This window comes from Bubalus bubalis, chromosome 2 (assembly GCF_019923935.1).
Source record: "Bubalus bubalis isolate 160015118507 breed Murrah chromosome 2, NDDB_SH_1, whole genome shotgun sequence".
Classification (NCBI taxonomy): domain Eukaryota; kingdom Metazoa; phylum Chordata; class Mammalia; order Artiodactyla; family Bovidae; genus Bubalus; species Bubalus bubalis.
Genome location: NC_059158.1, coordinates 162,884,757 through 162,908,828, shown reverse-complemented (window position 1 = coordinate 162,908,828; position 24,072 = coordinate 162,884,757). Strand labels below are relative to the sequence as shown.

The 24,072-nt window shown below is 42.8% G+C and overlaps 1 protein-coding gene across 2 annotated transcripts in view; it reads right to left on the bottom strand.

The window, feature by feature from the left end:
• Positions 1–23,839, bottom strand: part of SGPP2 (sphingosine-1-phosphate phosphatase 2) — a 144,308-nt gene extending 120,469 nt beyond the window's left edge. The window contains exon 1 of one of the 2 annotated variants that reach the window (XM_025278342.3): positions 23,524–23,839. In XM_025278342.3, the coding sequence (XP_025134127.2) occupies positions 23,524–23,742 (219 nt within the window). In that variant the 5' untranslated portion in view covers positions 23,743–23,839. The remainder of the gene's footprint in view (positions 1–23,523) is intronic. The other variant, XM_006079640.4, reaches the window with a different exon arrangement.
• Between the last annotated feature and the right edge of the window lie 233 nt (positions 23,840–24,072).

Genomic DNA, 24,072 nt, shown 5'->3' with positions numbered 1-24,072 from the left:
CTGCTCTGAAGAAGGAGGAAGTTAGAGAGTCCCTGAGTCAAATCTTTCCAATGTGACTCCATTATATTATAGTGGATTCATAAATGTTAGACACATCAGAGTTCATACATGAGTACAGAATCGCACTGCAAAAAGAAACCTATGTATTAAAAAATATTTGGGGTTTTTAGCCAAGAGATACTCATGCAGTTAACCCCTTAGGAATTGGGTATTTTATATGCTCAGGAATATTTACATAACTAAGCAAATTTTATGATACGTATATAATATTCACAGAGACATGAAGATAAATTCTACAATTAAGTTGTTCAGTGTTTTTTCTGTGCTTATGAAAAATATCACCCGACAAAGCCAGAAGGGCTGGGGGAAAGGGCTGAAGGAAAATATTTTTAAAATATACAAGTACAGAGACTTCCCTGGCAGTCATGTGGTTGAGACTCTGCAACTGCAGTGCATGGGGTACAGGTTCAGTCCCTGATGGGGCAGTAGACCCCACATGCTGAGTGGCATGGCCAAAAAATAAAATAAAATCACTTTCAAACTCATCTTAAAAAATGGTATAAAAAAAAATTTTTTTTAAAAGAAAACAAATGTTAAAAATAAAAATACACTAGTACAAAACATTTTAGATATTTTCATAATATCCTCTATAAGCAGTGAATATTGCTATTGATTACATCATGCCACATATAGTATATCCCATAAATGGAAAGTTGAGTCAACAAAGAAAATCTCTTTTAACTCACCCTTTCATAAGATTAAAGGAGATTAAGGAAAAAAAAAAAAAAAAACCCACACATGATCCTTTCATTATAGATACAGAAAAAGAATTCAACGCAGTTTAGCCAAAATTCATGAGAACATCTCTTGTCAAGCAAGCTCTAAAAGGCAGGGGAAAACTAAAGAAAAATTTAATACTCTATGGTGAAATGTTAAAACTATTCCCTTAAAATCAAGAACAAGACAAGAATGTGTGGTATTACCACTCTGCTCAACATAATACTTGAAGGTCCTTATCTGTGCAGTAAGGCAGAAAAAAATAGATAAATGAAAGGTATAGGAATCAAAAAGGAGAAATAAAATCCATTTTTTATTATTTTCATAACATAAAGAAATATGAGACAATTTATTGGACTTAATAAAAGTCTGGCACAGTTGCCAAATCAATAGACAAAATTCAATTGCATTCTAACACATCAGCAGAAAATCAATTTCAAAACATTGCTTTGATACTAACAAAAATATAAGACATCTAGGAATAAATCAAGCAAAAGGGTGCAATATTTTATGGGGAAAGTTGTACAACTCTACTGAAAGACATTAAAAAGAATTAAATAAATGGCAGGGCTTCCCAGGGGGTGCTAGTGGTAAAGAATCCACCCTCTGACTCAAGAGTCACAGGTTTGATCCCTGGGTGGGGAAGATCCCCTGGAGTAGGAAGTGGCAATACACTCTAATATTCTTGCCTGAAAAATTCCATGGACAGAGGAGCCTGGCAGGCAACAGTCCATGGAGTCACAAAGAGTTGGACACGACGGAAAGACTAAGCACGTCTGACTAAGCACACACACACAAATAAAGAGCTAGACATAATTTGTTTAGGGATGACTGTGTTATAAAGATATCAATTATCCTAAAATCAACTCATAGATTTAATACAACTCCAAATAAAATTATGTTAAAAATGACTTCATCTACAAATTATTTTGGGCTTCACAGGTGGCAAAGAATCCGCCTACCAATGCAGAAGATGTGGGTTCGATCCCTGGACTGGGAAGATACCCCAGACGAGGAAATGGCAACCCATTCCAGTATTCTTGTCTGGGAAATCCCATGGACAGAGGAGCATGGCAGGTTACAATCTACAGCGTCCCAAAGAGTCAGACATGACTGAGTAAGCATGCACACAAATTATTTTTTAGGAAAGTGAAGAATATTACTTTTGAAAAGAAAACTATCTTTCATTTAATTTTTGAAATTAGTAATTAGACCCTTCCCTCATGGCTCAGATGGTAAAGAATCTGCCTGCAATGCAGGAGACCCGAGTTCTATCCCTGGGTTGGGAAAATCCCCTGGAAAGGAGATGGCAACCCACTCCAGTATCCTTGCCTGGAAAATCCCATGGACGGAGGAGCCTGGCAGGCTACAGTCCATGGGGTCGCAAAGAGTCGGACACGACTGAGCACCTAACACTAAGTCTTATTTTAAAATAAAAATGGATGGATTCTTAAGTTATTCAATTAAGAACCACAGCAAACATGTAGCAATGGTAGTTGAGATGCCCTAAGTCCAATCCTAGTTTAAGATCCCTTTACTTTAATCACTGTCATCAGATTAAGAGGAGCCAAGATCCAACACAAAACATGCCTAAGATATTGCCATCAGGTAACTAACGAGCTAAACCAGCTAAAAAGTAAAAGTGAAAATGAAAGTCCTATTCTTTGTAACCCCATGGACTGTAGCCCACCAGGCTCCTCTGTCCATGGGATTTCCCAAGCAAAAATATTAGAGTGGGTTGCCATTTCCTTCTCCAGGGGATTTTCCTGACCCATGGATCAAACCTGCATCTCCTGCATTATAGGCGGATTCTTTACCCTCTTGAGACACCAGGGAAGCCCAAACAAGCAAAAAACCACTTACAATCATTTGGATCTACAACAGTAAGAAGAGATCGTCCAAAGATCTTATTAAGAAACAAAAAAATCCTTGCCAAAAGTTGCCTGAAGGGTGGCGGGTGATAACACACAACATCTGCTTTTCTTAAAACTTTCCTGAGCTGTCTAATAATACATTTTGGGCCAAGAAAAGAAGAGATCTTTTGCGGGCCAAAATCTTTAATTGCATTATGATTCCCAATAGTACAGAAGAACATTATGTATTTAAAGCTCTTGGAATTTCACATGGTTGTTCAGACAGACAAGGAAAAGGTGTTCTGTAATTTCACTCAGGGTTCTTATGCATACATGGAGGGAGCCATATTGTTTTTAAGAAGGCTTTCATGTATGCCACATGATTTAATAAATATTTCCTCTGGTATAGATCATGACCAATACAGCTGATATTTGGGACTCTTTTACAAAAAGGTCAATGGTAATTTTTTTTAAAAGAATTCTTACATGGAGTAATGTTAGTAATCTTAATAACTAACATTCCTCAAAAGTACAAAATGGCCTAAGACTTTTTCCTATAAAACAACAATGCTTTAATCTTATCTAAACATAAAACCACTACCTTCTAGAGCAAACAAAACTGTGCAGAAAATACAGAAAAGCATGAATAAGGGAAAAGTTCCAAATTCCCAGAGAGAACCACTGGTAAGATTTGCTTCATCCCTACAGATCCTTTAAAAAGTTGTTCAAACATGAACTTATACAGTTTTTAAAATTGGGTCATAAATATTTTTTATATTTGCTTTTTTTTGGTGGGGGGAATGGGTTGAACCATATGTCATGAATATTTCCTATGTCTAGAAATATATGGAATTTTAATAAATTTGAGATACCCTTTCAATATTGTGATTAAGTTTTTCCTTTTGTAGAAGATAGCTGAAAAAACCTTTTACAATTAGATATTTGATAAACACTTTCTGATAAAAACTACTTGTGGGAGGGACTTCCCTGGTGGTCCAGTGGGTAAGACTCCATGCTCCCGATGCAGGGGCCCTGGGTTTGATCCTTAGTAAGGGAACTATATCTCACATGGTACAACTAAGATCTAAAGCAGACAAATAAACAAACAAACATTTAAAAAAAAAAAAAAAAAACCTACCTGTGGGAGAAAAACATAAATCTAACAAACAGGGGTGAAGGGAGCCTACCACTTGTGGAGTATACTGTTAACCTTGAAAGCAGGAAAAGCAGCCATTAAAATATGAACTTGTGAGTTTCTATTCAGCTAATCCATTGCCACAGCTTCAATGGTGCGCCCAGTCATGTCCGACTCTTTGCAACCCTATGGACTGTAGCCCACCAGGCTCTCTGTCCATAAGATTTCCCAGGCAAGAATATTGGAACAGGTTGCTATTTGCTATTCCAGGGGATCTTCTCAACCCAGGGATCAAAACTGTGTCTCCTGTACCTCCTGCACCGGAAGGCCGGTTCTTGAACCAGCTGAGCCATGGGAAGCCATAGCCTAGGCTCTTGACATTTGGAGTGTAGTTGAAATAAAGAGAAATCCCCATTGTATTTTATGTATGTCAGAGAAAATGCTCTCTTTTATAATTTTTTAAAGATATATTTAGTTATTTGGCTGCACTGGGTCTTAGTTGTGGCATGTGGGATTGAGTTCCCTAACTGGGGGTGGAACTGGGCCCCCATTGAGAGCTTGCAGTCTTAGCCACTGGACCACCAGAGAAGTCGCTCTCTTTTACAATTTTCAATTTAAAATTGGTCAACTATCTTCAATGAAATTACACACAGGCAAAGTAAACCTCTGGCAACCCACTCCAGTACTCTTGCCTGGAGACTCCCATGGGTGGAGGAGCCTGGTAGGCTGCAGTCCATGGGGTCGCGAAGAGTCCGATATGACTGAGCGACTTCACTTTGACTTTTCACTTTCATGCATTGGAGAAGGAAATGGCAACCCACTCCAGTGTTCTTGCTTGGAGAATCCCAGGGACTGGGGAACTGGTGGGCGGCCATCTATGGGGTCGCACAGAGTTGGACACGACTGAAGTGACTTAGCAGCAGCAGCAGCAGCAAAGTAAACCTTAAACATCATCTTACGGTAAATAACCTCTTCATTTTAGTGTATACTATGTCAGCTAGAGCTATGCCACAGGGGGGAGAATATAGGTGAAATAGTAGAAATGGAGCATAGATCTCAGATGACTCTTTCAAGGTATCACGTGGTTCAAGAAAGACAAGCGTGTCAGACTCTAGGCAGGCTGAATGCAGATGTTCTGTCCTGGGTAAGGAGTGGGTTGAAGATTTTCAGCCTGTTTGTAGACAGAAAAAATGACAACTGAGGGGAGACGAATGATGTGTGTATTTGACCTGCTTGTAACATCAGTTTGAACTGATGTAAAAAACAGAAACCAACAACAATATTTTTTAATGTAAAAATCCTGCAGTTATAAAACGAATCAGTCGAACAAAAATAAAGGGCAAACAGGCTTTTTGTGACCCTCAAACATTTCCCTGTGTTTGTCCTGGGTAGATAGGTGAGGCCAGTGAGGAGGTTTCCAACCACCCCAGTTCTGGAAACAGAGGCCCCTCAGAGGAAGGTCTCCCCAAGGTTGCAGTCTGCACACTGGGTTTTCAGTTTCTAAGTCATGTCTGCCTCTTTGAGACACCCCATGCACTGTAGCCCACCAGGCTACTCTATCCATGAGATTTCCCAGGCAAGAATACTGGAATGGGTTGCCATTTCCTTCTCCAAGGGATCTTCCCCACCCAGGGATCGAATTCAGGTCTCCTGCATCTCCTGTCTGGCAGACGGATTCTTTACCACTGAGCCACCTGGGAAATGTGTGTGTGTGCTGCTGCTGCTAAGTCTCTTCAGTCGTGTCCAACTCTGTGCGACCCCATAGACGGCAGCCCACCAGGCTCCCCCGTCCCTGGGATTCTCCAGGCAAGAACACTGGAGTGGGTTGCCATTTCCTTCTCCAATGCATGAAAGTGAAAAGTCAAAGTGAAGTCGCTCGGTTGTGCCCGACTCTTCGCGACCCCATGGACTGCAGCCTACCAGGCTCCTCCATCCATGGGATTTTCCAGGCAAGAGTACTGGAGTGGGGTGCCATTGCCTTCTCCGGTGTGTGTGTGGAGTACCTGCAATTAGAGTTGTGATGAGTATTCGGGACCCATTTTTATAAGGCAGTATCGATTTTTAAACTGTAGATTCACAAGCAATAGCAAAGATACTAAGCAAGTTCCTGTATAGCCTTTACCCATTTCCTCCCAGAAGTTACATTTCACATAATTACATCTCACATGATTACATAATCAAAATCAGGAATCTTTCTATTTGTAGAGGCTAGTTAATTATTAATATTTCTGTCTGGAGTCAAGAAAGTATGTGGATCTCATGAGTAAAACGTACTCTAGAAAATGATCCTTTTAAAAAAACAAAACCAGGAATCCAACATTGGTGCAGTGTGTAGAGTTATGACAATTTGCCACGCATGTAGGCTTACTAACCACTACTGTCAGCCAGTCATAAAGTTTTTCCATCCCCACAAAGATATCCCTCGTTACAACCCTTTTATAGTCATGCCCCTCCATTCTTAATCCCTGGCAATCATTAATCTGTTTTCCATCTTTATATTTGTGTCATTTCAGAAATAGATAAATGGAATCATGTAATATGTGACCTTCTGAGATTGGTATTTTTACTCAGCATAATGCCCTTGGGATCCATCCAAGTTGTTGGGTATATCAATCGCTCATTCCCTTTAACAGCTGAGTACTGTTCCATGGTATGGATGTACCACAGTTTGCTGAGCCATTGTCTGCTGAGGGACATTTTGGTTGTTCCCAGTTTGGGGGTTATTATAAATAAAGCTGCTATGAACAATCGTGTGCAGATTTTTGTATGCATAGGTTCTCCTACCTTTGGGAAAAATGTCCAGGAGTGCAATTGCGGGTTGCATGGTAACGTATGTTTGTTGGTGTTTAGTCGTTAAATCATGTCCGACTCTTTGCAACTCCGTAGACTGTAGGCCAAGAGAACGCACTGGTCATACATAGCAAACACCTTCTTCCCTACTTATTTAACTTATATACAGAGTACATCATGAGAAACGCTGGGCTGGAAGAAGCACAAGCTGGAATCAAGATTGCCGGGAGAAATATCAATAACCTCAGATATGCAGATGACACCACCCTTACGGCAGAAAGGGAAGAAGAACTAAAGAGCCTCTTGATGAAAGTGAAAGAGGAGAGTGAAAAAGCTGGCTTAAAGCTCAACATTCAGAAAACTAAGATCATGGCATCCGGTCCCATCACTTCATGGCAAATAGATGGGGAAACAGTGGAAACAGTGGCTGACTATTTTTCTGGGCTCCAAAATCACTGCAGATGGTGACTACAGCCATGAAATTAAAAGAGGCTTACTCCTTGGAAGGAAAGTTATGACCAATCTAGATAGCATATGAAAAAGCAGAGACATTACTTTGCCAACAAAGGTCCATCTAGTTAAGGCTATAATTTTTCTAGTGGTCATGTATGGATGTGACAGTTGGACTATAAAGAAAGCTGAGTACTGAAGAATTGATGCTTTTGAACTATGGTGTTGGAGAAGACTCTTGGGAATCCCTTGGACTGCAAGGAGATCCAACCAGTCCATCCTAAAGGAGATCATCCTGAGTGTTCATTGGAAGGACTGATGTTGAAGCTGAAACTCCAATACTTTGGCCACTTGATGCGAAGAGCTGATTCATTTGAAAAGACCCTGATACTGGGAAAGATTGAGGGCAGGAGGAGAAGGGGACGACAGAGGATGAAATGGTTGGATGGCATCATTGACTCAATGGACATGGGTTTGGGTGAACTCTGGGAGTTGGTGATGGACAGGGAGGGCTGGCGTGCTGTGGTTCATGGGGTTGCGAGGAGTTGGACACGACTGAGAGACTGAACTGAACTGAACTGAAGACTGTAGGCTCCTCTATCCATGGGATTTCCCAGGCATGAATACTGGAGTAGGTTGCCATTTCTTCCTCCAGGGGATCTTCCCAATCCAGGGAAGGAACCTGCATCTCCTGTATTGGCAGGCAGATTCTTTATCACTGAGCCACCAGGAAAGCCCATAAATGTATGTTTAGCACTAACTTTTAAACATTAAATGTTTCTCTTCAAAAGTAACATTTTCCCATCACGGATTATTTATCTGGTGAGTCACTTAGGCTGAGGGTCGAGGGTCAGGTGAGGCAGAGGGAGAGGAGGGGAGGTAAGAGAGGGTATCACGTTTATGGGCTTCAGTATGACATGTGGGCTCCATGATCTATGCAGGCATACCTTTCTATTGGAAAGTACTCAGAATGAGCGTGGGAAGTCCCTTTTCTATTGTCACAATGGTATCGGGGTGGTAAGCATGAAGAGATCAGGGTTAGACCATTTATAACCCAATATATTGGGAAATTTCTGGTAAGTCCTTCAGGGTCCAGATTTTTAGACAATGAAATATGAAAGACCCTGTTGCTGGGAAAGATTGAAGGCAGGAGGAGAAGGGGATGACAGAGGATGAGATGGTTGGATGGCATCACCAACTTAATGGATATGAGTTTGAGCAAGCTCCAGGAGTTGGACAGGGAAGCCTGGAGTGCTGCAGTCCATGGGGTTGCAAAGAGTCAGACATGACTGAGAGACTGAACTGAACTGGTCAAAGGGTTGAGATGGAGGCAAAATTAAGTGATCAACAGATGATAGTCCTGCTTCTCCAAAAGTAATCATTATGCCAGAATATACTACTAAATAAATACTGGGAATATTCATTCCATTCTTTCTGTTTGAGGATATGTGTGTTGTAAATGACCGTGGCAAGGCGGCCGTCCTGAAGCCTCCTCAAGGAACCATGCCGAAGAGGGAGACCCAAGGCAGGGAGGACTCTGGAATTGTCTGCCACCCTCTGCACAACAGAACAGATTCATTTCCCTGCTTGGCAGCCATAATATCATAAAGTGAGGGGAACATCTTCTATGTATACATTGCCTTCTTGGCTCAGAGTTGCCAGAGGATATAATCTTTAACTCTTACAGAATCTTCAGCCCCTGCCCAAGGCTACTGAAATATCACAAACATGTCACAGGCTGTGAATGATGGACCTGACCTGGAAGGAGCAGGCAGAAGGACCAGGAGGCCAGGCATGACTTATCTAAACCCTCAGGTGTCTGGAAGGGAGCTATCACCCCCCACCCGCCCATCATCCTTCACTCTCTCAGCCTCCAAATATTTTCTTTTTACAAGGAAAAATTAGAAATCCATTAGTTGTGAGGTTATGGTAGCTGATGTACAGTAGAAGATCTTAATGCACAATGGATAAACTGAGGAGACCATCAAAACTCAGTAAGAAAATCATTAAAATCACAGTGGAAAAGTAGATACAATATATAACCAGACCATTCAAGAAAATAATACAAGTATCTGCTAAACAAAAGAAAATTACTCAACCTCACTAGAGATAAAAAGAAATACAAAACCAAAATAATGAGATGCTTTCATCTGCTATCAGTTTGGCAGATTACTTTTTTAAATGAATGACAAAATTAGAGGATGAAAATATACAGAAAAACAAGATATTTATAATGCCTCAGAATAGTGCCCTATAAGATACTTATTAATTACAAAGAGAATAACATTTATGGAAGACATCACTGAAGCAGCTTAAAAGATGTGTGAAGTTAAAATTACTAGGAATGGAACAAATCCACATTATGCGCATCCTATAATATCTTGCTTGTGGCATTCCACCTAAAATTATAGAACCTGAATGGAATCATGAGAAAACATTAGACAAACCCAGGTTGAGGAATACTGTACAAATAACTGGCTTGGACCCTTCAACAGTCAAGGTCAGAAAACGCAGACTGAAGAACTTCCAGGTTGAACTAAACAGGCATACCAATTACACGCAATTTTTGGCTTTGTGTAAGATCCTAGAATAGCAAAAAGATATTAGTAGAGCAATTCATGAAAACTGAATAAGGCCCATAGATTACATACTATTTCCTCATTTTGATAATTGTATTGTGGTTATATATGATGTTAACATTAAGAGAATATTGGTGAAGAGTACATAGGAATGTTTTGTACTATTTTTACAAACTTTTAAAAGTTTTATTTCAAAATAAAACTTAAAAATGCTTTAAAGATAATACTTGATGCTGTCCTTTATTCATAGAAACCTAACTGTCCATAGACAGTAGAACATATAAACACACTGTTGTATGTTCCTGCAATGCATGCCAATGGGCATGAAAAATGTACAGCTTATATGATTCATTTATATGAAGTTCAGGAGGAGGTGAGACTATGCTCTGGTGATGGGGGGAAATCAGCGGTTATCTGGGGGTGAGAGTGGTATTTTTTAAAAAATATCTAACTACTTGGCTGTGCTGGATTTTAGTTGTGGCATGTGGGATCTAGTTCCCTGATCAGGGATCAAATCCAGGCCCCTGGCTTTGGGAGCTCAGAGTCTTAGGACCACCTAAGTCTTAGGTCCTAAGTCTTAGGACCACCTAAGCCTTAGGTCCTAAGTCTTAGGACCACCTTGGACCACCAGGGAAGTCCAAGGGAGCTTTTTGAGGTTCTGGAATTGCTCTATATTCTCATCTGGGCAATAGTTACTGGAATCCAGACATACAGTCGTATTTACATTTATTATACTGAAGTTATACTGCACTTACACTGAAGTTATATTTAATAAGGGCTTCCCAGGTGGTGCAGAGGTAAAGAATTTGCCTGCCAGTGAAGGAGATGCAGGAGATGGGAGTTCAGTCCCTGGGTCTGTGAGTTCTTTTGGAGGAAGACATGGCAATCCACTCCACTATTCTTGCCTGGGAAATCCCGTGGACAGAGGAGCTTGGCAGGCTACAGTCCATGGGGTCCCAAAGAGTCACACAACTGAGCATGCACACAGTATATTATAATAAAGAAAAAGAAAATGCAAAAGAAGATAATAAATGCTGACAATAGACTAGCAGTCTTGGATTGCTGTTCAGAACAATAACTGAGATACATTTTCCAAAAAGCAATTTGACAGTTCATGTGAAGAGCTCTGAAATAAGCTTTTCTTCCAGTTCTCCAGAAACAATTAAATATTTAAACTCCAGTTGAAGTACAAAGATAAACAATGAAACAATCAAAATGCATAGTTAAGAAAATGCTTAAAAAATCTAAGTTACAATCATCTGATAAACTATAATACAACTATTAAATCATATAAAGACTATCCAGTGATCTGGGGAAATACTCATGATATGAGTGACAAAAACTGATCTCAGTGTTATACTTTCACAGAATGTTGATAACGTAAATATCCTATGTTTTCCAGAGATAAAGGGAAGTACTGCTTTAAAATGCTAATATTTTTCTCTGGGTTGAAGAATAATGACAGGATTTTGTTTTCTTCATTATACTTTTTGGTGTCTTCCACTATTTCTAACATGAACACTCATTGTTTTAATAGTGGAAAAGCATAAACATTAATTTCATAGTATCTAATAGCTTCCTGGTTGAAAAAAATCAGATCAAGATTCAGAAAGGAGAAAACCAGCTTCTAATAGAGTCTTCTTTCACCTATCATGCTTTTAACAAAATCTCTGAAGTTCTACTTCACGGCCACCTTCTAAGTCACCTATCAAGACAGGATTTTTTTAACTGTAAAAACAAAAAAAGTTCACCTATGCCCTTTACCCGCCAATTAAGCCCTGGCCTCTCAGCTGCCCTGGTGACTCAGAGGGTAGTGAATCTGCCTGCGATGCAGGAGACCCAGGTTTCATCCCTGGATCAGGAAGATCCCCTGGAGAAGGGAATGGCCACCCACTCCAGTATTCTTTCCTGGAGAGTTCCATGGACAGAGGAGCCTGGCAGGCTACAGTCCATGGGGTCCCAAGGAGTGGGACATAACTGAGAGATTAACACACCCTTTTTCAGCTGCCATCATTTTATCCTCAGAAGCCCTCTTTGCATGATCATCAACTCCTCATCTTCCTCAGTCCATGCTTTGATGAGCTGTTTCCCATAAAATGCTGTGAGAACAAAGTTTTTGCCACGTGGAAAAATCAAAACATACCCAGAGATCAAGTTTCTCCTGCAGGCATGATTGCTAAATACACAGCATTAACAAAAAAGAAAGAATGAATCCGGTGTTTTGTTTTGTTTCAGTTTGTTCTATTAAACAAAGAGGTATAACACTGCCAGTTAGCATTTGAAGGACTAGAGGCAGTATTTCTAAACGGTTCAAAGAAACCAATACTCCCCATTCCCAAAATTCCTAACTCTGCTCTCAAGATCTTAGGTGGTTCACCTCTTTCCCTACTGCCATCCACCCTGGTGCACGCCCAAGGATTCTTTGTTTTCAAAACACTTTGCTAATTAGCCTGCACTGCTTCAAGCCAGAGTCAAGAGGCAAAAAAATGTGAATCAGGGTCTTGCTGGATTTTTCAGTATCTCATTTTCTTAATAGTGGCTCAGAGGGTAAAGAATCTGCCTGCAGTACAGGAGACCCAGGTTTGATTCCTGGGTCAGGAAGATGTCCTGGAGAAGGGAATGGCTATACACTCCAGTATTGTTACCTGGAGAATTCCATGGACAGAGGAGGAGTCTGGCGGGCTACAGTCCATGGGGTCGAAAAGAGTCGGATACAACTGAGCGACTAACACTTTCACTTTTAAATTTTCTTAATATGTAGAAAATATGTCACCAGGCAAGCCAGATTATAACAACCAGTGTATGCCCCAATTTTAGTATTTCCATAGCTTTCTAACAGAGATAGGAGCCTTCCAAATGTGTTGCCAGGAAACGGTGACAGTATTATTTTCTTCCAGGAAAACTGTGTACCATATAAAATGCAAGAAAAATGCCGTTGCTAGAGACATAATTCTTATCAGGACAACAGAAGATTTAATCATTAACTGTACCCACCGAAGCAAAAGCGCTTTTAAAATTGGGAAGTTTCAACCTCTTAATTATAAGTCAAAAGTTAAAATTAGATTAGACTTGCTATCAAAAGCTTTCCTAAAACAGTTACCTAATCACATTTTTAAAGCTGACAGGTGTTTCACCATCATCAACTTCTAGCGATACCCGAACTCCCTTCACAGTGTCCAACACAAGAAAGCAAACCAATTAAAAAAAAAAAGTTATTCATTAATCAAAATCCGTCATCAGTTTCCTGGATAAAAAGGAAGGTGCTAACACTTGAAAACACCATTAAGCTTAAAGGAGGACACAGTCAGGTAGAGTGGTCAGGGACCAAATGACCCCAGTTCTGACAGGAGACATCACATTTCTGCCAAGAAAGAAAAGGTTGTGCTCAGCACAGATACATGCTTCGTTCAACAGGGAGTGCCAGGTACCTGTTAACAGATTAACAGGTTCCAGGCGCATGTTAGCTTGAGGATGAATAGATGAGGAAGAGAAACTTGGCCCCTTCTCCCCTCTCCCCCCTACCCCAGTTCCAACTTCACAAAAAATGCTAGAACTAATGATTTAATTGTGATTATGTGCAAGTCTTCAGAGCACTAGAGACCAGCATGTTCTGGCTGCAAGTGGAGACCCACTCAGGTCCCCTCCAGTGAGTTACATAAATCCTCAGAAGTTCTTGGGCTCCAAAATCACTGCAGATGGTGACTGCAGCCATGAGATTAAAAGATGCTTGTTCCTTGGAAGAAAAGCTCTGACAAGCCTAGACAGCGTATTAAAAAGCAGAGACATTACTTTGCCAACAAAGGTCCATCTAGTCAAAGCTATGGTTTTTTTTCCATCATGTATGGATGTAAGAGTTGGACAATAAAGATGGTTGAGTGCCAAAGAATTGATGCTTTTGAACTGTGGTGTTGGAGAAGACTCTTGAGAGTCCTGTGGACAGCAAGGAGATCAAACCTGTCAATCCTAAAGGATATCAATCCTGAATATCCATTGGAGGGACTGATGCTAAGGCTGAAGCTCCAATATTTTGGCCACCTAATGTGAAAAGCCAAACCACTGGAAAAGACCCTGATGCTGGGAAAGATTGAAGGCAGGAGGAGAAGGGGATGACAGAGGATGAGATGGTTGGATGGCATCACCGACTCAGTGGACATGGGTTTGAGCAAACTCCAGGAAATTGTGAAGGACAGGGAAGCCTGGAGTGTTACAGTCCATGGGATCGCAAGGAGCTGGACATGACTGAGCAACTGAACATCAACAAGGACACAGACCGTGTCGGCCTCACCCTAAGCCACTCTATGCTGAAAGCCAGCAGTCCTCGAGCACCTCCCTCCTCAGAAGTGGAGTCTACCCTTCAAGACTCCTGCGGCTTCTCCACCTGAGAGTTTTTCCTGCTGCTTTTACCACCCATTGCTGCGGACTGTCTGCCTTCCTACTGCTTTCTCTGTCATGAGACTTCTGCTTACGACCTCCTCTTTCTCTCTGAAGTCCATCACCACTCTACCATTTCTGTCCCTACCCCTGGGTCTTCCATTCAGACTCCCTAAGGGAGCCACTAAATTGGCTCCCTTAGTCACCCTCCATGATGCAGTATCCCAATTAGGTGAAGTTCCCATGTGGGGTTACATCATAAAATACTGACCAGCCTACACAGGCTGCCTTTGACTTAAGGGCTGATCGTTGATCCAACCAGCTTTCAGCCATAATGATGGGGTCCCATGATTCAAAACATGGCAACTTGCGTCTTAAACCACTTGTGGTCTCCTTCCTCCTAAGGCATTTTTAGGTGCAGAAGACGCTCAAAGTATCACCAAGGACCCAAAACAGATACTAAGGCTTGATTTCATGTTAGTCCTATGTTTGATGCTGTTTGACTATAACACCACCATTTCTTTTTTTAAAAAATATGTATACAAAGCTAACAATGTTGTGATAATTTCAAGTATACAGCAAAGGGATTCAGTCATACATATCCTTGTATCCATTCTCCTCCCTGCTTAGGATTTCCCAGGTGGGGCAGTGGTAAAGAATCTGCCTGCCAATGCAGGAGATGTAAGAGACGAGTGTTGGATCCCTGGGTCGGGAAGATCCTATAGAGAAGGAAATGGCAACTCGCTCCGGTATTCCTGCCTGAAAAATCCCATGGAAAGAGCAGCCTGGTGAGCTACAGACATGGGGTTGCAAAGTGTAGGACACGACTGAGCAAATGAGCAATCTCCCCTAGAATCCCCTCCCTTCCCCCTGCATACTGAGCAGAGTGCCCTGGGCTATACAGTGGGACCTTCTTGGTGATTCATTTTAAATATAGCACTGTGTAAAAGTCAATCCCAAACTCCCTTAACTATCTCTTCCCCCATTCTTACCCCCTGGCAACCATAAGTTCATTCTCTAAGTTTGTGAGTCTGTTTCTGTTTGGTAAATAAGTTCATTTGTATCCTTTCTTTCTAGATTCTGCATACAAGCGATGACATCATCATTGCTTAAATGCTTCAGCACTAGATCCCTCAGTTCCCCACACAGGCGTCACCATTCAACCTCACACTCTTTCTCATGAAGCACAGTGACACCCCAAGAACCTTTCTCAACACCAAGTCCGAGTTGAAAATTCTGATTTGGCACATGGGATGAAAGTGATTTGCTATTCCCTGTCTGTAGGATGAGGTCCAAATTCTGTAAAAAGCCACACTTCAACTCTGGCTCTAGCCCAACACTACAGCCAATATAACACCAACTTCTTTACACAACTGGATATTCTTCATTTGTCCTTCCAGATCCACTCTCCATGTTTCTCCAGGGTGGGGCTGACCTTCTTGAATTGCATCAGCCCAGGATCCCTCACTTCTGACTGAATTTGGAGGGGGAGAGGCAACTGTTGGGATAGGAGAAGGCATACAGAGAAGTTAGAAATAAGTTTCCTTTTCAGCTCCTGCCCAGTTGTGGCTGTTTCTCCACTAAAGGGCTCATTCCGGTCAGGGGCCTCTCTGATGCTAAGCTCTCCTTGGGTCTGGGGATACCAGAATGCCATCCTCACCCGTCACCTTTTTAGGCTAAAGTTGTCTGTTTCAGGATACTTCATCATCCCATGCTGATTTCCCCCAACTCTTCCTACAGCTTTGTAAAGGATCCCATCTTTGAACTTCTTCAACTGCTCATTCATTCCCCCTTTAAAAGCTCCCACATATTCTACATTCTTCCCATATACTCTGCAGCCTGTTTTTTCTTTTTCATATGTATTCATTTTGCTGTGCCAGGTCTTAGTTGCAGCATGCACGATCTTTAGTTGTTGCGGGTGAACTTCTTACCTGTGATATGTGGCCCCTAGTTCCCTGACCAGGGATGGAACCCGGGCACTGCGAATGTGGAGTCCTAGCCACTGGACCTTCAGGGAAGTCCCTGCAGCCTGTTTCCCCATCTTTAAACATCTTACCAATATGATACACTGGTTAAAATACTAATGTGCTATTTTCAACCAAGATCCATATTTTACTCAGATGTCCTTAGCTTTTACCAAATGCTTTTTCTTTTTTTTGTTCTGTTCCAAGGTCCCATCCACGACTCCACAATTACACTTCTTTGTCTATCGCCTTAGGTTCCTCTTGACTATGACTGTTTCTCAGACATCCCTTATGATTGATGACCTTGACAGTGTTGAAGAGGACAGGTGTTTTGTAGAATGTCCCTCAAGTAGGATTTGCCTGGTGTCTTTCTCATGATTAGAATGCGAGTTTGGGGGAAGAAGGTCACAGAGGTGAAGTGCCATTTTCAACATGGATCAAGAGATTATCATTTCAATGCACACCAAGAGCACACACATCACCAAGACTCACTCATCACTGTTGACATCAGCCTGGATCATCTGGCTGAGGTGGCACTGTCAGGTTTTACACTGTAAAATCAATTTTTCTCCCCGCCTCTCTTTCCATATTGTACTCTTCAGAAGGAAGTCACTATGTGCAGCCCACACTTAAGGAGAGGGAAGTTATGATTTCTCCCCCTGGAGTAGAGCCTATGTTTCCTTTCTTTCTCCATTCCTTCATTTCTTTCTTTCTTTTTTTGTAAATTGCAATAAAATATGGTGGCTCAGTTGGTAAAAAATCCACTTGCAGTACAGGATACCCAGGTTTGATCCAAGAGACAGAAGTTCCCCTACAGAAGGAAATGGCAACCCATTCCAGTACTCTTGCCTGGAAATTCCATGGACAGAGGAGTCTGGCAGGCTACAGTCCATGGGGGGGCAAAGAGTTGGACCTACTGAGCGACTAAGCCACCACTACCATACAGAACATAAAAGTTGCCACGTAATCATTTATAAGAGTTTCAGTGACCCCTTATCAGTAAACCACCTGTGTCCTGCTGGGACTCTTACTATGCCAAGATGAACTTATCACTACTCACGAAAAATAATAGTAATGTGTCTTTATGTTTCATTACATGAGATTTCCATGTAAGAAAAACAGAGTCTCATATTTTCAACTATTTGCTACCTACTGCTCTTTAAGCCTTGATTCAAGACATCATGGGTTCCCCGCCTCCTGCTCTCATCTCCCTAACCACCTATTTCTCCTTGTATTCTAGTATTTGCTGCATTGCATTATTTTCTTGGTGGCTTTCCCAGGGCAGGAACTAATCTCCTTTATCTTGTACCTTTAAGGCTGAGAACTGTCTTAGAAACACAGTAGCTGATCAATAAATGTTAGCTGGAAATCAAGGAAGCAAAGATGAGACAGAAACAGAGATGGCCTATTTTCTCCAAAGAGTAAAGAGACTGTTAATATCTAAGACTGGTGAGGGTGTAGGAAAAGCTGCACTCATAGCTATGTATCCCTCCATGCTTTCTGCACAAGTTGGTAATACTTATCGAAAGCCATAATATATACATATTTCTACCCAGCAATTACAAGACTGGAAATTTAAATTAAGAAAGCAATCAATGACTGACATCAGTCTTGGCAATGATTTTTTGGATTTGACACCCAAAGTGGAAGCAACAAAAGCAAAAAGAAACAAGTTGGACTACATTAAATTAAAAGGCTTCTGCATGGCAAAGGAAACCTGAGAAGCCTTGAGGGCATTATGCTAAGTGAAATAAGTCAGATAAAGATAAATAATGTATGATCTGACTTATATGTGGAATCTAAACAACAAACAACTCACAAGTACAGACAACAAGTTGATGGTTGCCAGAATGGGGGTGGGGCTTCCCACATGGCTCCATGGTAAAGAATCTGCCTGCCAATGCAAGGACATACAGGAGATGTCGGTTTGATCCCAGGGTTGGAAAGATCCCCTGGAGAAGGAAATGGCTACCCACTCCAGTATTCTTGCCTGGAGAATCCCATGGACAGGAGTGCCTGGGAGGCTATAGTCCATAGGGTCACAGAGTCAGACACGACTGAGCATGCACATACATGCATGCAGAGGTGGGGCGTGGAGGACAGCAGTGAACGAAATAGATGAAGATGGTCAAAAGATGCAAACATCCAGTTAAAAAATAAGTCATGAAGATGTAATGAACAGCATGATAACTATGGTTAATACTGTATTGTATATTTGAAAACTGCTGAAAGAGCAGATCTTAAAAGTCCTGATCACAAGAAAAAGAACTGTAACTCCATATGGTGATGGATGTTACCTAGACTTACTGTGGTGATCATATCACAATATACACAAATATTGAATCATGTTGCATACTTGAAACTAATAAGTTGTGTCAGTTATATCTCAATTTAAAAACAAGACTATTGGGACTTCCCTGGTGGCCCAGTGGTAAAGAATCTGCCTTGCAATGCAGGGAACTTGGGTGGGTTCAATTACTGGTTGGGAAACTAAGAGCCCACATGCTTTGGAGCAACTGAACCCATGTGCCACAATGAAAGAGCCTGTGTGTAGCAACTAGGACTCGATTCAGCCAAATGAATAATAAATACTTTTTAAAATAAATAAATAAAAACAAGACTACCAAGATAAGTGGGGCTTCCCCAGTGGATCAGCAGTAAAGAATCTGCCTGTAATGCAGAAGCTGCAGGAGACATGGGTTGGATCCCTGGGTGGGGAAGATCCCCTGGAGAAGGAAATGGCAAAAACTCCAGTATTCTTGCCTGGAAAATCCCAGGGACAGAGGAACCTGCAGGCTACACACACAAAAATAATATTTTAAAAGCAAAAACTAGAAAGAAACTAAAGGCTTACCAAGAGGTCGACTAAATTATAGTACACCCATGCTATGGAGCAATATATAGCCTTTAAAAATTCAGGTTGAACATTTACCAGGTGATTATCTTTGCGCAGTGGTATAATGACATGGGTTTAACTTTTTCTTTGTATTTTTTCCCATATTTTCACGTCTGAACCATATCTGCAACTAGGGAAAAAAATGATCAAACGTACCTTTTCACAGAGGCTTATTTTGCCATTTCCAACCTGAGCATCCAGCTAAAGATAATCAAAGCTTGAAGGCTGATCGTTGGACAGTTTAGATATAATCGAGTCAAAATGTCAATAGACACCATGACTGCTGCTTCCAGCCATCACTACCCTTGTCCTAAACACACTAAGGGGGGTGGGTCCCAGGGAAAGAGAATTCAGAGCTTCCTACTTCTGTTTGCCAGCTTCTCTGGGCCCCGGGCTTCACAGGTGGCTCAGTGGTAAAGAATCCACCTGCCGATGCACAAGACGCAGGAGACACAGGTTCGATCCTTGGTCCGGGAAGATCCCCTGAAGTAGGAAATGATAACCCACTCCAGTATTCTTGTCTAGCAAACCCCATGCACAGAGGAGCCTGGCGGGCTACAGTCTATGGAGTCACAAAGAGTCGGACAGGACTTAGCAATGGAGCATACGTGCACTGGGGCCCTACTTCTGACCTGGATCCTGGACATTGGTTTTTTGCTTGTTTCTTTTTTTAATTTTTTATTTAACTGCATCAGGTATTAATTGCAGCATGTGGGATCTAGTTCCCTGACCAGAGATCAAACCAGGGAAATCCCTGTTTGTTTCGTTTTTAAAGCTTCTCTAACTGACTGTAATGTATAGCCATAGTTGGAAACCCAAGGTTCTATTCCACTCTGCTCATTTTGAGGATGGGACAACAGAGGCATCTGCACAGAGCTAGACCCTGGTCCTTTGCACTTTAGCAAGCCAATAAAATTAAGGGTGGGGTTTTATAGATTGACAGTCTTGGAGGACCCCAAAAGTTTTAAGAGGAAAATGTGGAGTGCAAAGACTTCTAAAAATTACCTACTTATCAAATAGTATTTATTGAGCACAGTGCAATTTGGAAACATTAACCACAGTCTGACATAACAATGGGAAAGGTACTACAAAATCTAACTTGATGGAACTGTATTGAGCAAGCAAAGAGGACAGAAATCAAAATACCATTGTATTCAACGGTGGCTTTACTCCAGAACAAATAAACATAATTCTGTCCAGGCCTTTGTCCCCAACTTAGTTGGGTCCAAAGACCCCTGCCTAGTGCTCCTGGTGACTTCCAAGAATGTCCTCCTCTGGTTACCCTTGCAAACCAGTTACCTTTACAAACCAAGAGCAATAGCTCCTCTTTCCATTAAATCTCTACCCTGACCTAGAACAGACCCAACACCTCACACATCCTCCATGACGCAGACAGAATAAAGCCTTGAGCTGTTTTCCCAGGAAAGTGCACATGTAGAAAGAAGTTTAAACATAAGTCACGGATCTGACTGTGCAATATCAAGAAAGTCCTCAACAAAGCATTTAACTCTTTAGGACTCAAACTTTTTCTGTGACATGTAGGCCTACTGGGAAATCTATGAGGTCGAGTCTAATTTATACCATGACAGCTTTGTGCAAGTTCCGCCCAGCCTGATTTGTAAATGATGTAGCTATTCTTTAAGCTAGAAGTGTGTGGTGTTACAAGAATGTGTAAAGGAAGCCCTTCTTCAGTCATTTTCCTACTTGTCCCTGCTTTATAAGCACTACAAGAAATATAGAAAATATGAAAGGTAAGAAAAAATAAGACTTGTTACTATCTGAAGTCACGCAGGGGCTTCCCAGATGGCTCAGGGGTAGAGAATCAGCCAGCTGCAGGTTTGTTCCCTAGATTGGGAAGATTCCCTGGAGGTGAAAATGGCAAGCCACTCCAGTATTCTTGCCTAGGAAATCCCATGGACAGAGGAGACTAGAAGGCTCCATATAGTCCATGGGGTCACAAAGGTCACACAACACAGCAACTAAACAACACAGCACAGCAACTAAACAACAACAAAGCCATTCAGGGAAGAAAACAACTTCTCTGTTGTCTGATATATCTTAAATCAATACCCTGGTGCTGCCTGACTTCTAGATTATGTGGAAAATTTTGATTTTCAATATTTACACTTCAGTTTTTAAAAATCTTCAGTTTCTTATCTTGAATGTCGAACACTCTATTTGTCATGATATAGCGAGTGAAGAGTGTTGGATGGGAGGGGGAAAGCCTACCATTTGGTTCACTGAATGCCCAAGCAGTAAGATACTTCTCTGCAAAAAAACCCTCCTTGTTTAGCTTTTAAAGGGCAATTTTATATTGCAATCTGCACTCACTTATTTTTAAAATTCACTGAGCTCCCAGGCACCAGGCCATGAGGAGCAAATAATGAGCACCGTAGACAAGTTTCCTGCATTCTTAGAGCTTATCATCCCCTGGAAGAGGCTAGCAATAATCAGATAGCCACAAAGTGGCTCACTTACACAACATGATGAAAACTGATAAGAAACAAAAAGGATCTATAAAGAGAGGAGGGAGATTGGAGAGTGAGTGAAAGTGTCTCCTGAGGAACTGACCTTTGAAACTGAAGGATGAGTGGGAGTTTACTCAGAGGATGGACAGGCAATTCAGACAAGCCACAAGTCAGGCAGAGGCCAAGGGGAAGAGTAGCTAATTGGAGAGAAGTTTTGTCCGCTGTCCCTTTGAGGTCCTATCAATTATCTGGGGGCAAGTATGCAATCATCTTGCTTTGGGAACTCCACCTGTACTTGCAAAATATGAATCTTCCCAAGTCACTTGATACCAACCGACCTTTAAAAACATTATCCCATTATTTATCAAGTGCTCTCATTTTTTTGCCCATTGCATGTGGGGATTTCTTATCATGAATTTTTAACCCTCTTATAGTGAGTGAGGTCCTGTGTAGGATGGAAAGGGGATTGGAGATCTAAGTATACATTAGCTGATTCACTTTGTGGTACAGCAGAAACTAACACAACATTGTAAAGCAATTTTACTCCAATAAAAAAACTGTTTTAAAAAAGGAAAGAAAGGGGATGATCCTTTCATTTCCTTCACTGAAAGGAGCAAGATAACTCCTTTCTACAAGGAAACCTGCTCCTCTTGCTTTTAAAGGGCAGGAGGTTCCTTTTCCAGATCTGGAAGTTAATGACTAAGGGTAATGCTTGAAACAGTTTGAGAAATACTAGTGGAAAACTGTGCTCTTCTTCTGCTCCCTGGACTAAAGAAACAGAGCATAAAGAAATGCTAGAGGAGAGAGCAACAGGGAGCAGCCCATGCATCTACCTGTGGATATAAACTGTGTGCCCAGAAAATGCCAGACAGCATTTCAGGAAAGAGACAGGTTCTTAATCTCTCCTCTCTGCACCATTTTAAAGAGAAAGCAAGAGGAAAGGGGCAGGGGCTCTCAAAGGTCTCTAAAAGTTTTTGGGTGTCCTGTGGGATGGACAAGAAAACACAAAAGGAGAAAAGAAAATATCATGGAGGAAGATTTCTCTGGAGTGGAACCCACCGCCCACCCTCTAATTAAATCCTACCATTTAATGCCCACAGTATTCCATTCCCCGTGAAAGCCAGATTCTTCATAATTCCTCAGTTACTAGATCTAGAAATCTACACATAAATACATGCCACCTTCCTGTCATCAAACTTCTAGGAAGAAAAAATACCTGGTTTCCTCCTCCACCACCAAGACCACCACCCCCATCAAAGAGTTGTAATACATTGTTTCCCTTTTCCTTTGTCACACTTTCCACCTCTCCTGGGGGAAGGGCACAGACGCTGTCCTGGCCCGAGGTGTCTCACTGCTCCCAGAGGGCAGCCCTGCACCCTGGCACGTTGGCATCTGCAGCCTGTCTCGTCTCTCCCGCCTGGAGTCCTTGTGCACTGCGACGATGCGCCGGCTTCCCAAAGCCGCAGTGGATTGTATAACCACACTGTGCACGCCTGAAGGACAACGTGGTGAGCCTCCCTCCTGACAGCATCTGTTCAGAGTCACTTGGTGTCAGCCAAAAAGAGACCCACCAGGCCGGCGGGACCCGAAGACTCTAGGGGAGGGTGGGAGCGAAGCGCGCTGTCTGGACAACAGCACTGTTGGTAGGCGGTGGGGTTGGTAAATCTCTCCAGCAGCAGTATTTAAACCCGCAATTCTGTCTGGAGAGCCGGCGGTGCAGGACGGTGAGGAGCAAGCGGAGTCCTACTGCACCAGCTTAGTGTGGCTCAAACAAAGGGGATGGCGCGGAAACTCACAATGAGGGAGGGGGGAGTTGTCGGAATTTCTCCCCAGCGAAGCCTCTCCCGAAAATGACAATGACATCTCCGCTCCTCTTTTCAATTATGTAACTCTCATATATTTGGAAGAATATACATGCACATATACTTAGGACGGCAGAAAATCTCTAAATAGACTCTAAAAAAAAAAAAAAAATCTCTAAATAGCTTTAGCTCAGGGTCCATCTGAAGTCTTAACAGACTTGGTTGTCACCTGGCAGCGTTAGAGGGTGTCATCCTAGGGGTGGGACCCACCGCGCAGACAGCCGGGTCACCGCCGGGGACGCGGCCCTCTCGGCTCGGCAAGGATCGCCGGAAGCCCCTCGCCGCGTCGCGGGGTCGGCTGGACCTACCAGTCCGCAGGCTGCAGAGCGATCTGCCCCCTTCACCTCCCCCCTCTGCGAACACCTGGCCCGCGGTTACCTGCGGGGCCGCCAGTCTCCGCAGCCCATTGGCTGGCTCTCCGGCGCCCTTGCCTTTGGCGGCGGGGAGATGCCCGAGCTCGGGCCTCAGCGCCTCGCCGTCCGCTGGGCCCGCGCCGTTCTCGCCGGGGCCTTCATCCAGCGCGGGGAAGAGCCCGCAGCGGCGCTGGAAGCGGGCGACAAGCTGGGAATCCTGCAGGCTCCAGAGCAGCTCGGCCATGGTGCTCCCGGAGCCGCCGCCGCCCGGTGCCCTCTGCTCGCGCCCTTCCCTCCCGCCCTCGCCCGCGCCGGGCTGGGCGCTCGGGGTGGCTGGCGGGCGGGCGGAGCCCCGGGCGCCAGCCAACAGGTGCGCCGCTCGGGTCCTAGCGCCCGCCCCCCGCGCGCGGACGCCCAGGTGTTCGCCTCCACCTTGCGCAGGGCACGTCAGGGCTCCTTTCCTTCCTGCGGGCCCGCGCGGACTCGGGTGATCTCTGGCGTCCGGCAGGCTCGGAACTGGGCGAAAAGGTACAGGTGTCCCCACCCCTGTCGGCTGGTGCATAAGTGCCACCTA